General features: G+C 41.8%; 1 protein-coding gene across 13 annotated transcripts in view; it reads left to right on the plus strand.

Annotated features, from left to right (window-relative positions):
* Positions 1 to 3,054: 3,054 nt before the first annotated feature.
* The window catches only part of LOC146377175 (NACHT, LRR and PYD domains-containing protein 12-like), a 75,942-nt gene continuing 61,392 nt past the window's right edge, over positions 3,055 to 17,604 (plus strand). For 6 of the 13 annotated variants that reach the window (XM_084943836.1, XM_084943839.1, XM_084943842.1 and 3 more), the window contains exons 1-7: positions 3,055 to 3,180; positions 4,471 to 4,606; positions 4,935 to 5,066; positions 8,301 to 8,432; positions 8,751 to 8,882; positions 10,431 to 10,666; positions 10,771 to 12,577. In XM_084943836.1, the coding sequence (XP_084799962.1) occupies positions 4,497 to 4,606; positions 4,935 to 5,066; positions 8,301 to 8,432; positions 8,751 to 8,882; positions 10,431 to 10,666; positions 10,771 to 12,577 (2,549 nt within the window). In that variant the 5' untranslated portion in view covers positions 3,055 to 3,180; positions 4,471 to 4,496. The remainder of the gene's footprint in view (positions 3,181 to 4,470; positions 4,607 to 4,934; positions 5,067 to 8,300; positions 8,433 to 8,750; positions 8,883 to 10,430; positions 10,667 to 10,770; positions 12,578 to 17,604) is intronic. The other 7 variants (XM_084943847.1, XM_084943848.1, XM_084943849.1 and 4 more) reach the window with 5 other exon arrangements.

The raw sequence follows: 17,604 nt of genomic DNA on the forward strand, positions 1-17,604 counted from the left end.
AATGATCGTGTATGTGACCTCACACAGTAAAGCTGATGTGAGGATCATCACAGTTTTGGTGGTTGTATGAACTTAATGCATAAAATAATAAGTTGTTTTAATTAAAAAACTTTCCATCTGTCATTTCCTGAGTGTTTCAAAATAAAAGTCCTGTCTTTCATGTTTTGAATGTGAAGCTGTTCCTGTGATGCCTTCAAATCTGTTTCAGTCTGCAGTTTTTTACAGTTCAGACCCAAAGTGACTCAAACATTTACTTAAAAGAGGGTTTTTTTTGTCTGGGTTTTCCTGCTCAGCGGCGCTAAACAGGCAAAAGCAGAAACACAGAAAGAAACAGGAAAATATGTGTTTCTGTGAACAATGCAGCAGCAAAATGAAAGACCAGGATTTATTTTTTAATGATTGACAAAAACATTAAATGATCATATTTTTTTTTTCACATAAATGTTCCATCGGTCCTTCTTCTAAAAGAAGGACCGATGGAACATTTATGTGATCTTTTAGAACACAGGTGTCAAACTGTGTTTAGGCTGCGGGCCAAATTTGGTCCGCAGCCTAATTACATTTGGCCCGCGAAGCCATACCAAATTATTATTAGAGATGGCCTACTGGTATTATACAGCTAATATATATATTGTTTAGTATTAAGCTTTGCTTGTTCCATATTCAGTTTTTCAGCAAAACTTGTTTGAGTCCATAAGAAGAGATTCATTCTTAAATCTGGAGGAAGATTTGTTTTTCAATAAATATTAATGTTAGCCCGCGACCTTGTTCCAGTTTTGAATTTTGGCCCACTGTGTATTTGAATTTGACACCCCTGTTTTAGAATAAGTTTAGAAATTAAAAATACTAATAACACACCAGGAAAAAGCCAACAGCACGAGTCCTGAAAGGCTTAAAGAGAAAATAAACGCACAAAGAATGAAACAAAAAGGCACAAAACCTCAAAACAAGAGTGAATTAAATCTGACCGACACACAAAGATGCTAAAAGCCCCAAACATGAACCTGTGAGGTCATTAATGTCTCTGTGTGTGTGTGTGTGTGTGTGTGTGTACATGTTTACATGTCTTTGTGGGGACCAAAATGCCCGTCCCCACAAGTTTGAAGACATTTTTGGGACTCAGGATGTGGTTTTAGTGTCAGGGACAGTCAGGTCAGGGTTAGGCATTCAGTCTTAATGGTTAGAGTAAAAGGCTGAGGAGAGCATGATGTCAAATAGATGTCCCCACAAGGATATGAAAACACAACCGTGTGTGTGTTACTGTGAATTTGTGAGAATAGTGAAGATTTCAGAATCAGTGAGAAATGTTTCACTTCCTGTTGGTGAAGAAGAGCAGACTCCTCTTCAGCCACAGAAATGAAGAAGCTTTTATTTTGTCAGCCTGACAAACACGAGCTCAGCCACGAGCAGCGGCGACCCTGCAGAGGTGGAGGTCACAGTCAGCGCTGGTGCCAGAGAACCGCACAAGGACAAGAACCTCATTGGTCACGCCTGAGTTCATTATGTGATGGTAACAAGCTGATTATAACAGAACAGGAAACACACGTCTGCTCATCAAACACCAGCTGCTGCTGCTTTTATCAGTCTGCCAAGAAAACCTCACAAGAAAGAAGTTTTTGTGAGTTTGCAGCGTTCCTCTAAACTGAAAACTAAAACAGACTGAAAATGGGAGCATGCACCCACACTCAAGAGTCAGGCAGCTTAAATGTGTTTGTCTTCATCTGTAGTTACATTTCATTGGCTGGAAATGTGCTAACTGGAATCATTCATGAGTCCAGATGAACAAAAACAAGTGTTTACTGCTCCACGCTGCACGAATCTGAGTCAAAATCACTCAGACGCGCCCACGTAGACATTCCACTAAAACCATGTGACCAGCTTCACCTTTAAACCTGTCGTGAATATAATTTTTGACTTTTCACTTTATTTTGAAAGAACACATTTGCAGGAAGTGCGGCTGCTGCAGAAACTCTTCACTTTTCACTGGCTTTAATCTTGAAGGTTTCTCCAGATGTGGAACATTCATGCTAAACATTCAACATCTGACGACCGTCTCCGTGTAAAACACTGACAAACTCAAACTTTATACGGTAACTGACAGATTTATTCCTCCATTTTCAGGCATTTCACAATGAACTTGGATTAGTTTGATGATTTTATTCACGTTGGGTGAATAAAACCAGCCAAGAGGCTGATTCCTGCAGAGGAGGAGGCAGAGTGGAGGAATCTGCAGGTTCTGTCTCTAACACACAACCAGAGCTTCAATCATAATGAGCACATAATAAAACCATGATCCCCCCCTGATCGACTCTTTTAGCCTGTTTCCTCTGGATCAAACAGGATCTAACAAACCCCAGCTTCTGCTGGGACACTGGTCATCATGGGAGGAAAAAGATGGCTGCCGTGTTGCTGTTTCCTGTCTTACACCAGGGTTATACTTCCTGTATCTGTTTTTAATCAGAGGATGAACCTAAAGCTTTCAGTCTGCTCTACAACCCACCACCTATCCACACGTCTTCTAAGTGACTGGAAACTTCTACCAGACTTTAGTAAATATTGCATTAAGATGAGCAGACAGATTTTAATCTCAGCATCGCAGATTTTTCAGGACACTGGAAGAGTTCCTGCCATGGATTTAGATGTTAGTGTTGTGTGGATGATCCCATTCTGTGATCTTTGTGTTACTAACACTGATGCTTTTACACTTTAGGACCCTCGAGACCTCTGCTGCTCAGCCGTCCTGATCGCTGCCTCCACTTTAACCAGTGCCAGAGGCTGTAACCTCTGATCATTTCACCTGCACCGACAGTAAAACTCTTCTCCACAACCAAACGTGCCATAAACCCATCACAGCTTCATCATCAGCTCAGTCTCAGCAACATGCAGACATGCAGCAGAAACTCTGCAGGGAACGTCTGAAGTCTGTTCTTCAGTTTTCCCAGCTCACTGTTTATTGAATATGAGACAGAAAAATAACTTCACCTTTAATGTGAAACTTTTATCGCCTGTGACATGTTTGCAGGAAGTCTTCGTGCTGTGATTTAGTGTCACAGCTATAAATATCACACAAGGTAAAAACTACAAGTCCCAGCATCCTCTGTGTTTAGGGAGGAGCAGTGAAAGTGAAAGTGTTGATCCTCCGTTCAGAGCAGCAGGAGGAGGAAGGTGGAGCTGAGGCAGGTGAGTGTTAACATGAATATGTTTCTTCTTATGACATAACATAATTCCATGCTGTTCGTGTCTGTGGGTGAAACGTGAGGCCGGTCGGCTCCTCTGAGCGATGGTTTCCTGTAAGTAGAGAGGAAGTGACTTTAGCTGAGAGAGCAGCAGGTGAGTGTTAACACGGCTCTGACATTACTGTGTCTCTGTGGCGGGAACAACAGGCTCCGTCAGTGGAGGCAAAAATAATCAGACTTTGGTTTTTCAAAGGAAACATCTTTATGTCGGGAGAAGCCGCGCGCTCATTGGATAACGACTTGTCAATCTTGCCAATGAACGCGCAGTTCACAGTAAGACCCGCCTTTATCACGACATTTTTAAAAACTAAAATGGCGACAGAAACTCTGAGTGGAGTTCAGGCTGATTTTATGAAAGTGCGACGTTTGAGCCACTTCCTGTTCTCAGTCCCGGCGTCCTGATCACCGAGGTTTCTGTTGCTCTGATATCTGATATTGATTATATCGGTAAACAGGCTGTAGGCAGAAACATCAGGTCTAATCTGAAAATCCCTTCAGAAACAAACTTATGTCCGTGTGATGCCGCACGCTGATTGGATAACCACCTGTCAGTCTCAGGGTATTAGCCAATGAGCGCGCAGATTCACAGTAAGACCTTATCAAGTCATTCTTTTAAACTAACACATCGACAGTAAAACTGTAACGTGTCCTGTGATCTATAAACACTCTGTGATGAATAATCTGAAGTTTTTTTGAGCCTGACAGTAGTTTCCTGTCACAGAGCAGAAGCTGCAGGCAGTTTTTGGCAGCTTTATATTTAATTTATTCCAAAATAAATCAATAAAGGTAGAAAAGAACTCTGTGACATTAAAAATCTATTTTTAAAGACAGATGTGACCAAGTGCAACAAATATAAGATGATATGTTTACAGATATTTGAAGTATTGATCATATGTAGAACACAGAGCAGGTCCAATAACACAGAGTCATCCTGCTCACAAACAGCACTTTGGTTTCATGAGCTCACTTCCTGCAGTGATCCTCAGCTTCTCTCCAAAGGAGCTGTAACATGTGGGCTCCTCACCATGATGATGATCCCAAACGCACTGAGTTCCTTCATCCACCTGGTCATGTACTTATTAAATAATGTGATGGTTTTGGTGTTTTTTTTAAAGACTTTGAGCCTCTAAAATAACTGGTTTGGACTTTAGGGCCAAAGCTCCAACATTAGGAACCCGTCAGTGTGATGCTTCCAGTACAACAACACCTCTGAGTGTGTGTGTTTACCTCTCAGACTAACTCCACCCTGACATCAAGAAGATGGAGGAAGAGGACGGAGCAGCATCTGCAGCATCCAGCTGTGTGTCTGTGAGGAGTGACGGGGTTACACAAACACCTCCACCTTACAGTCATGGACCTGCAGCAATAATGTAAGAACACTCCTAACTTTATTAGTCATTTCAACATAGCCATGACAGAATCATTGATCTGTGATTGGTTCAAACTGTTTGATCTGAGTTTGATTTTTATTGACTTGTTTTCTTGCTAAGATCTGAACTCTGTAAGTTTAAGTGAAGTCAGTGCAGCAGAATCAGAGAGGAGAGCTGAGAACAAACTTAGTTCATTCAGAGACAGAAAAACTGGCTGATGATTGGCTGACCTGTCAGTGTTATGAAGCAGACACAATATCACAGAGTGATCAGCTGATCATATGGCTGTCAGAGAGAACTGATCAGTTATTGATGTTTGTGTTTGCAGAGGTCAGCGGTCACAGTCTCCAGCATCCAGCTGTGCGTCTGTGAGGAGTGACTGGTCCAGAGAAAGACCTCCAGACTTCAGTAATGAACCTGCACCAACAAAGGTCTTCAATCATGGAGCTCAGCTGACCATGTAAGAGAGCTGCTGACTCAGAGTTCAAAGGTTGTTTATATAAATGTGTTCTGCCAGTGACATCATAACTTAACCTAACACTGGTCTGTGTATGAAGTATAATTTAGTGGCAGTTGTTAAAGTTGTATAATGATGATGCTAGTTTGGGGTGTATTTTCCTGCTGATGCAAATGCATCTACTTTGCCCTTCATCTGTCGCTTTGGACAAAGACGTCCAATGAAACTATTAATACAAACTGTGTTGTATTAATAGTCACTTTGTTTCTTTGGACCAAATTATTTTGTTTTTCAGTTCATTTGCAACATTGACTAACACTAATGCAGGGGTCGGCAACCTGCGGCTCCGGAGCTGCATGCGGCTCTTTAGTCCTTATAGTGTGGCTCCGCGTGGTTTGGGAAAATAAATTAGAAGTATTTAGCTGAAGTGTATTTTATTTATGTTAGTTCTTTTTTTAACTTGTACAGGGAGTGCAGAATTATTAGGCAAGTTGTATTTTTGAGGAATAATTTTATTATTGAACAACAACCATGTTCTCAATGAACCCACAAAACTCATTAATATCAAAGCTGAATGTTTTTGGAAGTAGTTTTTAGTTTGTTTTCAGTTTTAGCTATTTTAGGGGGATATCTGTGTGTGCAGGTGACTATTACTGTGCATAATTATTAGGCAACTTAACAAAAAACAAATATATACCCATTTCAATGATTTATTTTTACCTATGAAACAAATATAACATCTCCACATTCACAAATAAACATTTCTGACATTCAAAAACAAAACAAAAACAAATCAGCGACCAATATAGCCACCTTTCTTTGCAAGGACACTCAAAAGCCTGCCATCCATGGATTCTGTCAGTGTTTTGATCTGTTCACCATCAACATTGCGTGCAGCAGTAACCACAGCCTCCCAGACACTGTTCAGAGAGGTGTACTGTTTTCCCTCCTTGTAAATCTCACATTTGATGATGGACCACAGGTTCTCAATGGGGTTCAGATCAGGTGAACAAGGTGGCCATGTCATTAGTTTTTCTTCTTTTATACCCTTTCTTGCCAGCCACGCTGTGGAGTACTTGGACGCGTGTGATGGAGCATTGTCCTGCATGAAAATCATGTTTTTCTTGAAGGATGCAGACTTCTTCCTGTACCACTGCTTGAAGAAGGTGTCTTCCAGAAACTGGCAGTAGGACTGGGAGTTGAGCTTGACTCCATCCTCAACCCGAAAAGGCCCCACAAGCTCATCTTTGACAATACCAGCCCAAACCAGTACTCCACCTCCACCTTGCTGGCGCCTGAGTCGGACTGGAGCTCTCTGCCCTTTACCAATCCAGCCACGGGCCCATCCATCTGGCCCATCAAGACTCACTCTCATTTCATCAGTCCATAAAACCTTAGAAAAATCAGTCTTGAGATATTTCTTGGCCCAGTCTTGACGTTTCAGCTTGTGTGTCTTGTTCAGTGGTGGTCGTCTTTCAGCCTTTCTTACCTTGGCCATGTCTCTGAGTATTGCACACCTTGTGCTTTTGGGCACTCCAGTGATGTTGCAGCTCTGAAATATGGCCAAACTGGTGGCAAGTGGCATCTTGGCAGCTGCACGCTTGACTTTTCTCAGTTCATGGGCAGTTATTTTGCGCCTTGGTTTTTCCACACGCTTCTTGCGACCCTGTTGACTATTTTGAATGAAACGCTTGATTGTTCGATGATCACGCTTCAGAAGCTTTGCAATTTTGAGACTGCTGCATCCCTCTGCAAGATATCTCACTATTTTTGACTTTTCTGAGCCTGTCAAGTCCTTCTTTTGACCCATTTTGCCAAAGGAAAGGAAGTTGCCTAATAATTATGCACACCTGATATACGGTGTTGATGTCATTAGACCACACCCCTTCTCATTACAGAGATGCACATCACCTAATATGCTTAATTGGTAGTAGGCTTTCGAGCCTATACAGCTTGGAGTAAGACAACATGCATGCAGAGGATGGTGTGGACAAAATACTCATTTGCCTAATAATTCTGCACTCCCTGTAGTTCTAAATTGGAAGATTATTGTGATATTGAAATATAAAAATAAAATTATATTTTATTATTTTTTCATCGCTCAAAATAAGCGTCACACTCGCGGAAGCCGATATACCCGCCGAAACGCCGTGCATTTATCGAGACTTTCAACCCCAGGTAGCCCAATTATGGATCTTGGGATCCACATTGTCAGCAACTGTTCTCCACCGTGAACTATGTTAAAAACAAACACCGCTCACGCCTCACAGACGACAGCTTACAGTCCTGCATAAAGATGAAAGTGACTTCGTACAGCCCCGATCTGCAGATGCTGTGCGCAGAGGTTCAGGAGCAGAAGTCCCATTGTAAACATATCACAGCAGACCCAACGATGTTTGCATGAACATGCTTTTCAGCATCTCTTTATTGACCACTTTTCACACACGGTTGCTGTACGCATACAGCCGGATATAGCTTTGCAGCTCACAGCCCAACACACACCAACAACAGCGCAGACGTTAAGGCGGTGAGGCGTGATTGCAGGTGCCACTCAGGTGCGTCCGCCTCCCCTGCAGCGGCGCTGCAGACCACGCCCGCCACACACATTAACCAGGTAAAATACATATTTAGGCAGAATTTTGCAAATATCTGTTTTTCATCTTGTAACAGCATAGTGCTTTTTTTCCAATTATTTTTTTAAAAGTCAGGTCAAGGCTCCAAAAGCCCAAAGGCGATATAAGGGTGGCGGCTCACAACAGTTTTTGTTTGCTGGATCATTTTAGTTCAGCTGGGTGTCTTTCCTTTTGTTATATTTCTTTAAGAGTTCAAAATGTGTTAATTACATAAATAAAATGTAATTTTCTCTGTAGCACTTCATGGATTTCATAAGCAACACACTTTAGTTGTTCACACAAAGCATAAAGGTAAAAAACAATATATACAGTGTTATCTTCATTTTAGATGTCAAAAAGTATTTGCGGCTCCCAGTGTTTTCTTTTGCATGGAAACCGGCTCCAAATGGCTCTTTGGGTGTTAAAGGTTGCGACCCCTGACCTAATGGTATATTTTTTTTGGCTGGATCGTTCTATAAAAACATGAATCAAATCTGAGAAAAGTTTCCACCTGACCTATTGAATGTTATTGAAGCCAGAAGTTTGCCTTCATACTGTGTTTCTTGCATGCCTTTTGTGGTATACTAATTGATGTGAAATGAATGCAATGTGGTTGTATTTGCAGAGGTCAGAGATCACAGTCTCCAGTATCCAGCTGTGTGTCTGTGAGGAGTGACGTGAGTGAAGACAGACCTCCATATTTCAGTGATGAACCTGCACCAACAGTGAATTTCATTCATGGAGCTCAGCTGACCATGTAAGAGAGCTGCTAAGTCAGAGTTCAAAGGTTGTTTCTATAAATGTGTTCTACCAGTGACATCATAAATGATTCCTAATGGTGGTCCGGGTACGATAATGCTAGTATTAATCCTAGTAGTAATGCAATCCAAGGTAATGATTTCTTCTCTGTTGATGTGAACGTCTCTGCAGCCGTCTGTACTCTAATCTGAGACAACTATTACTGACAGAAACCATCACATTATCCAGTTTGTGTGTTTGCAGCTGCTTAAATGATTTTAAACAGAGATTAATCAGTAATTCATGTCATATGAATGTGATGTGTTTGTGTTTGCAGAGGTCAGAGGTCACAGTCTCCAGTATCCAGCTGTGTATCTGTGAGGAGTGACTGGTCCAAAGACATACCTCCAAACTTCAGTCATGAACCTGCAGCAACAATGTTCTTCAGTCATGGAGCTCAGCTGACCATGTAAGAGATCTGCTGACTCATTTACGGGTGTTTGAAATTCTGTGACCACTTTGTAATTTTATATGTCTACATAAAAGTGATCTTAAACTTAAAGGAGACAAAGATGACCCAGAACACAAATGAGAGAGGAATATTGGACTCAGGATAATAATCTGAACTGAGTCATCAGAAACAGAAAGATGGTCTCAACAGGCCACTGAGCTGATCTCCAAAGAAAGAAGATTGAAGAGTCCGAGGCTGTTTATTTGTCACAGGCATCGTCAAACACGTACAACACAGTGAAATGTGCTGAGCTGCTCCTGTGACTGGACAAAACATTAGAAACAATCATTAAATGAAATAATGAAACATTGTGCAGATGTAATGTTAAAGTGCTTTGTGCCACATTAGCACAGCATGTACTGACAGAGCAGTGCAAGCAGAACAAAGCAAATGAGCAAAGTGATGTAAACAGAGTAACTGAACAGAGTGAGCAGAGTAATATCAGCAGTAATGAAGCAGCAGGATCAGTGTAGCAGTGTGTGACGTCATAATGAATCAGATATGATCTGAAATATGACAGTGAGACAAGAACATGATGTAAGGTCCTGTTTAAACCCTGATGGTGATGCTATGAGGGGAGCATGTTCTGATTTAGGACTTGGATGGTCTGAGGATAGAAGCTCCTCTCTGTTTGTGTCCTGATGGTGCAGAAGCTTCTGCCTGATTGTAGAAGGAGCTGAAGCCAGCATCATCCCAGAGGTGAAGCTCCTCTGTGTGCAGACCTGAGGTCAGATTCCTCCAGGCTGATGTTCAGGATCTACAGAAACGTGTGGTTGTAGTTATTGCTGCACTGTGTGCTGACAGCAGATACTCAGAACAAAGCGCTGCACACGTGTTCTTTACAAACATCTCTACATAGAAAATATGGATTATGGCAGTGAATGAACACGTTTCTGTCATTTGTTTCATTGGCTTCTTTTTTCTGCCTGTGTTCATGTGATTAATGTCTAACACATAAACAGGTTTGTAATCAAACATCACATCATCAGGGAGGCATCATGAAAAAAAGTTACTGCTGGAGGCTGAACTCAATTTGGTGGCAATGTTCAAAAATATCACTCAGATCATTTCAAAGCTTTTACTTCTTCTTCTTCTTCACTTCTGTAAAATAAGAGAAAGAAAATCAGAACCCAGAAGTTCACTTCCTGCTGACTGAACTCTTTCAAAATAAAGCTGAAAGCTCTTAATGTGACACCGCTGCTCCACCACAGTTTTTAGAGGAGGTCAAAGGTCAGTTCAAAGTGATGGATCCCAAACTTCCAGTACATCCAGTGAAGGACATAATCAGCTCTGTGATGAAGGCTTTTACTGTGGAGTTTGTAGGCTGATCACTCTGTGTTTTAATAAGACAGGAACAGCAAAGGAAACTTGGATTCTGAACTCAAACACAAGTTTCTCCACTTTGACTTTTCTCTGTGACCATCAGAGCTTCTGCACAGTGTCATCAAATCTGGATGTTTGTCACTGACAGTCAATGATTTTAGTGATAAAGAAATGTGTTCACAGAGGGCGGAAGAGGAGTGGTGTCTGTGAGGAGGAGCAGCTGTCCTGCTGTGCTTTGTGTCAGGACGTCCTGAAGGATCCAGTCTCTACCAGCTGTGGACACTGGTTATGCAGACAGTGCATCTCCTCATACTGGGACCAGTCTGCTTCATCAGGAGACTCGTCCTGTCCCCAGTGTGGAGAAAGATCCAGAACCAGAGCTGGACTGCAGACAGCCAGTCAGAGCAGCTGTGTACAAAGTAAGACTGAACATCTGTCTGCTGATGGACTCATTTCTGAAAACTGGACTTCTTGTTGTTGTTCAGACATTGAAGAGTTTTCTTTCTGTTTTTCTTTCTTTCAGCAGATGTTGGTCTGCAGGAGGTTTTAGATGAACATAAGATCAGTCTGAGGAGGAGATGTGAACGTGTGACTGAAGGAAGTGATGAAACAGGAAGTAGAACCCTCCTCAACAGGATCTACACTGAGCTCTACATCACAGAGGGACAGAGTGAAGAGGTTCATACCCAACATGAGGTGAGGCAGCTGGAGACAGCTTCCAAGATGGACGCCCTCCATGACAGTCCAATCAGGTGCCAGGACATCTTTAAAGCCTTACCTGACCAACAGAGACCCATCAGAGTGGTTCTGACCAACGGCGTGGCTGGTGTTGGAAAAACCTTCGCAGTGCAGAAGTTCACTCTGGACTGGGCAGAGGGCTTGGAGAACCAACATGTCAGTGTGGTGGTTCTGCTTTCATTCAGGGAGCTGAACCTGATCAGAGATGAGCAGTACAGTCTTCTGGAGCTGCTCCATGTTTTCCATCCAACATTACAGAAGGTCACAGCAGAGAAGCTGGCTGTCTCTCAGCTTTTGTTCATCTTTGACGGCCTGGATGAAAGCAGACTTTCATTGGATTTCACCAACAGGAAGCTGCTTTCTGATGTCACACAGAAGTCATCAGTCAGCCAGCTGCTGACAAACCTCATCCAAGGGAATCTGCTTCCCTCGGCTCTTGTCTGGATAACTTCCCGACCTGCAGCAGCCAATCAGATCCCTCCTACGTGTGTTGACAGGCTAACAGAAGTACGAGGCTTCAATGACGCCCAGAAGGAGGAGTACTTCGGGAGGAGATTCAGTGATGAAGAGCTGTCCAGCAGAATCATCTCCCACATGAAGACATCCAGGTGCCTCCACATCATGTGTAGTATCCCAGTCTTCTGCTGGATCACTGCTACAGTTCTGGAGCACATGTTGACTACAGAGCAGAGAGGAGAGCTGCCCAAGACCCTGACTGACATGTACTCACACTTCCTGCTGGTTCAGACAAAGAGGAAGAAGAACAAGTACCATGAGGGACATGAGACGAGTCCACAGGAGCTCACGGAGGCTGACAGGGAAGTTCTTCTGAAGCTGGGGAGGCTGGCGTTTGAACATCTGGAGAAAGGAAACATCATGTTCTACCAAGAAGACCTGGAGCAGTGTGGTCTGGATGTGACAGAGGCCTCGGTGTACTCAGGAGTTTGTACAGAGATCTTCAAAAGAGAGTGTGTGATCTTCCAGAAACCAGTCTACTGCTTTGTTCATCTGAGCATTCAGGAGTTTCTGGCTGCAGTCTACATGTTCCACTGTCACACCAACAGGAAGACAGAGGTGCTGAAGGACTTCCTTGAAAATAATCCAGATGATCCTTACTATTACATTTCATTTTCGGATGATTTGCTGATGAGAGTTATGTCTAAATCCCTCCAGAGTAAAAACGGTTGTCTGGACCTGTTTGTTCGCTTCCTTCATGGCCTTTGTCTGGAGTCCAACCAGAGACTCTTAGGAGGTCTGCTGGGTCAGACAGAGAATATTCCAGAAACCATCCAGAGAGTCATCAAGAGCCTGAAGGAGATGAACAGTGATAAAATCTCTCCTGACAGAAGCATCAACATCTTCCACTGTCTGATGGAGATGAACGACCTCTCAGTACATCAGGAGATCCAAGAGTTCCTGAAGTCAGAGAACAGATCAGAGAAGAAACTCTCTGAGATCCACTGCTCAGCTCTGGCCTTCATGCTGCAGATGTCAGAGGAGGTTCTGGATGAGTTGGACCTGCAGAAGTACAACACATCAGAGCAGGGACGACACAGACTGATTCCAGCTGTGAGGAACTGCAGAAAGGCTCGGTGAGTCCAGATGTGATCATTAACACCTTTAATTAGTGTAGATCAGTAGGGCTGTGCGATATGACCAAAATCTCATATCCCGATATAAGACATCTATCGTCCCAACAACGATATAAATCACAAAAAGTTTACATTTTCTGTAAATTCTGTGAATCTCGGGCAGCTCGACTTGTGTGAAGTGTTTCCAGCTGGGCGTCATGTACCTGGAGTCGAGTGTTTTAACCTTGTTTTAGACATAAGTTGTAACAGCCAATATTTCTTTGTGAGTATTTATTACACGGCGTGCTGCGGGGAAAAGCCTGTTCTAACGTTTGAGTCTAAGGCTTATTTTCTAGCACCTGACGGCTCTTTTTGCTTGTCATCCGTAAACACTCTGCATACTCTTTCACATGATTCCGTTTATTTTGAAAGGTCTCAACAGGATCTTGAGCTTTATTGTGAAAGGTTTATGTGGAAAATAAACAAGCGGACACGCGATGGTTTTACCGTCGTTGTTGCTAACGACAACGCATAAAAACAGGCACTTTTCCGTGCGTAGTGTGGTTATATTAAATATAAGAGAAAGAGAACTTAATTAACTAAATTAATATAACAAGTACAGTGACCATCAAAACCATGAAAAATTATTGCCGTAAACAGTTAATTTTGCGAACTGCGAAACAAACGATAGCGTAAAATGAAACGATAGACGTTTTCATATCGTCATCCGATATATATGATTATATCAAACTGCCCAATAGATCAGTACTTTTTTTTTTTTCCTGACTTGTTAAAAAAGTTTATTGAAAATCTTCATTTTTAATCATTTATAGAGAAATATGCCACCACATAGGTGTGTGTTTTTGTTCAGCACCTTGGAGACCAAAATCTGCTTCTTGTAGTTGTGTTTACTGAGCTCATGCTGTGTACCTACTGCTGGCGCACAGAGCTCGGACTGATCCTCCAGGAATGGTGGCATCTTACTGGCCAAGAGGCAGTGATGTCATACCTGTTGCTCTCTAATCTGGATCTTAAACTGCTCTGGCATAAGTTCACAGCATATGTTACCATGGCAATTTACCCCGGTAAAAACTAGAGATGGAGAGATCCGATATTACGTATCGGTATCGGTCCGATAGTGACCTAAATTACTGGATCGGATATCGGAGACAAATAAAAAAAAATTTAATCCGATCCGAAGTATCACAAAATCACCTCACAAAACTTGCTACATGGCATAACCCAGCTCATGACCTTAGCACAGTAGATCAGTATTCGTCACGTGATAGAGCGGCTGTTGCGTGCGAGACCTGTCAGCGGTCTGGTTGAGCATTTGGAGCCTTTCTACGTGCCTCCAAACTGCAGCATTTCATCTCGGAGAAAACTAGAAGTAAAGCAAGTGTGTAAGTTCAACTCTGAATGTTTGTATAGCTTTTCCACATTAAGCTTAACAACTGATTTATGGAGCCACAGCTGGACTGGCCATCGGAGTTTTATATTTAGGCGAAAAGGAATCGATTTGTCCCGGACTTCAGCGAGAGTGAAACAAAGACACAAAGCTGGAGTTATTCTGTGTCTTTGCTGCACAGCTGCCTCTTCTCCTCTCATTCTCTCCCCCTCCCTCTCCTGTTGCTACTTCAATCATGAAACTGATCAATGATCAGCTGATCGGCTTTTCTCTCTTGTTTGTTTATCACCCACTTTGCGCCAGAAAGAGGAAACCGCCGGATGACGCGTTAATCAACAGCAGCACGTTTAAGCTTGATCAGCTGTTGTTAGAATTTATTTAATATTAATTTCTAGTATCAGCTGATGTTTGCTGGAGCCACAGCTGTAAAGCTGCTGGTCATGATGTCGGTTTGGATATGTGGTGAGAGGGAAACATGAAGATGAAACCAGGAGATGTCCTTACTGAATCATCAGAGCTGAACAGGTGATGGAGAAACAGGTTTACCTTTTAGGTGACATGAATGAGTTGAAGGGAAGTTATGAACTGTTTCTGAGAGACAAATAACACCAGGATCCTTTTCTATGTAGCAGACAGGGAGGAGGGTGGGTGGTGGTTCCCTATTTTTTTGGCTGGTTATTAGTTAGGTTGTTTAATATTTCCGCTAAGTACTCTTTAGAATACCAGAATTGGGAGGATGGTGCAGGTTTAAGTTTATTAGATTGATCAGTGTAGCTGAACTATGAAATATTTTGGGTGCAGTGTATTTTTTGGATACAGCAGGGTTCGTACGGGTGCTTGAAATCCTTGAAAATGCTTGACTTTTAATGTTGTCCTTTTAAGGTTTGAAAAGTGCTTGAATTTCAGATGTAGTGCTTGAAAGTGTAACTGTATTTCATTCACCACAAATAACTATCTGATTGAATAGTTTTCTTATCAGACAGAGAAATAAAATGAGTCGCAAAATGTAAAAGCAAATTTTCCCCGCCTGGGCTGCCTTGCACCTCTGTCTGTTTCAACGTGTGACCTCGCCCCTCCCTCGGACAGTCGGGGATGAGTGCGCTAACATACCTGTAGGTTGCTGTTTTAATGAGTGTTTGATGGAAAACGACAATGGCGGAGTTTGCGCTCTGCATGATAGGTGATAGGGCTGGGCGATATGACCCAAAATTCATATCTCGATATTTTTTAGCTGGATGGCAATATAAGATATATATCTCGATATTTTTTTAAAGCCATAAAGTAAGAACAAAAAGAGAGTTCTTAGTCAAAGCTGTGTCCCAGATGTCACACAGGCACTTTTATTAACATACAGCATAGATGTACATGAAAAAAACTACTCAAAAATAAATTATGAGCATTTATTAAAAATAATGCTCCATAAATAAAAGAAAAGTATGTTGTTTTTGTCCATAACAAAAAGCTCACAATTGTGCAGTCAAAATGTAAACTAAAAGACGCTGAGCATAATAACATAGGCAGATTTCACAGGTGCTCTGTTCCCAACTTCTACTGCGTGACTGACAGCCTGGAGTTTGAAATCCGCTTCAGGTGCCATTTATGGTCCTTATACACACACAATACGGTAATATTACGTTGAAGCACAGTGCGTATTACTACGCGAGGCTCCTCGGTAGCCGTAATGCTCCGACAATCCATCAAGCGGTGCAGCTCCGTAGCTTACCAAAGTCGTACTAAAACATTTTATGAGAGATTGCTGAGCGCCGTGTTCCACATAAAATCGGTTCGCGGTCATCAAGCACAACCAGAATTCATACATAAGGCGCGCTGTCAACTTTTGAGAAAATGAAAGGATTTTAGGCTGTGCAGCCCCTGTGGGCTGCATGGCATTAGCGTGGTTAGCTCGTTAGCGTGGTTAGCTCGTTAGCATGTTGACGCCGTCCAGCCCCACGCACGGAGCGATGCGCAGTAACTCGTTAACGGAGATTTGCCGTGTTCATCTTGTCGCTGCCTGCAGGTGAAGCTATGGGGGAGGAGGGGGAGTTGTGTTCAGTGAAGGAGAGGCGAGGCGGAGTAACGTTGCGTAAAGACAAAAGTGGACGAAAGAGAGGCAAACTTGTGGCTCCACAACTATAATTATAACGTATATATCGATATAAAGGATATGGTCACATCTTATATCTCGTATAAAAATATATCGATATTTTTAAAAAACTCGATATATCGCCCAGCCCTAATAGGTGAGTCCTAGTAAATAATTTTCCAGTACGTGTACGTTACTGGAGAAATGATTGAAATGCACTGAGTGTGATGCAGTACTGCAGCGCTATTATGGAATATGCTGTGAACTTAGCTAACATCACTTAGCAGTAATATGAGTTAATTTACTCAAGTGAAAGCTTTAAACATTAGCCCGATACATAACTAGCTAACTTAAGGCTTTCTGATTAACCCTCTGGGGTCGACGGACTCAGTCTCCATTTCAACTTGGGTCGAACGTGCGGACTTCAAGCTATATACCAGCTTTTAAATAGTGTTGATAGGCCACGTAAAACCGATGTTTTCTTGTTTTGTTTTTTTCTGAATAAGACAGTGGCGTTTACTCCGGGAAGAAAGGTAAAAAACGGTGTTTTCTAAGGAGAGCGCTAGCAAACATGCTTTGCTTATGAGTGAAAAAAGAAAAAGAAAAAACACTCCATCCCTATTGGTGGAAAAATTTACCATGTCGACCAATCAAAAAATGATATGGCAACATGTGGCATTCGTGGCTCAAGAGTTGGGAGTTTTGCCTTGGCTGCATTTTTAGGTAAATAGTACCATATAACTTTGTTGTTTGCAAAACTTGTGCATTTTTTTTAAATGTACAATTTCTATTTGTATTTCAAGTTATGAAAATGATTCGTTAAACATGCTTGTGGTTTTTACAGTCAAAAATATCACTTTCTACTCGTATTTTAAATTTTAAAATGAGGGACTGATCCATATGGTCACAAAGAATAGCCACTTGTTTCTGTGCTACCAAAGTTCCCCGGCTTTCATTCAAAATGTGTTTATGGTCAGCACCTACACATTAAACTACTTAAACATTATAAATGTCTTCAAGCTCACACTGAGGCCTGTGGTTCACTATCAGCCACTGAGACAGTACACACATTTATATGTGTATTTGTATATGAATATTTCATACTTTTAAGGCTGCCTGTTTATTTAAGGGAGATGAACAAAAACCATTGGAACTGTACATAATAATATCACGGATAATAAATTCAATAGATTTTAAGTAGATGCTTGTGATTTCTTAAAGTGTTATATGTTGAATTGAACTATGTGATCTGTTCATATAGTTCAATTCACATTGGGGGGGGGGGTGCTGGAAAAGCTTGAAAAGGAACCTTGAAAGTGCTTAAAAAGTGCTTGAATTTGACCCTGAAAAAGGCATATGAACCCTGATGCAGGTATAACAGAATAGCTTTAATGTTTTGTTTTTTAAAACTTGAGTATGAACTTGTACAAAATGTAGAAAAATATTTATAAAAACAGTTTTATTGATTATGAAATACACTATTGGATTCATATCGGTATCGGCAGATTTCCAAATTTATAATATTGGTATCGGACATAAAAAAGTGGCATCGTGCCA

This window comes from Perissodus microlepis, chromosome 11 (assembly GCF_051167445.1).
Source record: "Perissodus microlepis isolate ML-2025 ecotype Zambia chromosome 11, ASM5116744v1, whole genome shotgun sequence".
In the NCBI taxonomy this organism is placed as follows: domain Eukaryota; kingdom Metazoa; phylum Chordata; class Actinopteri; order Cichliformes; family Cichlidae; genus Perissodus; species Perissodus microlepis.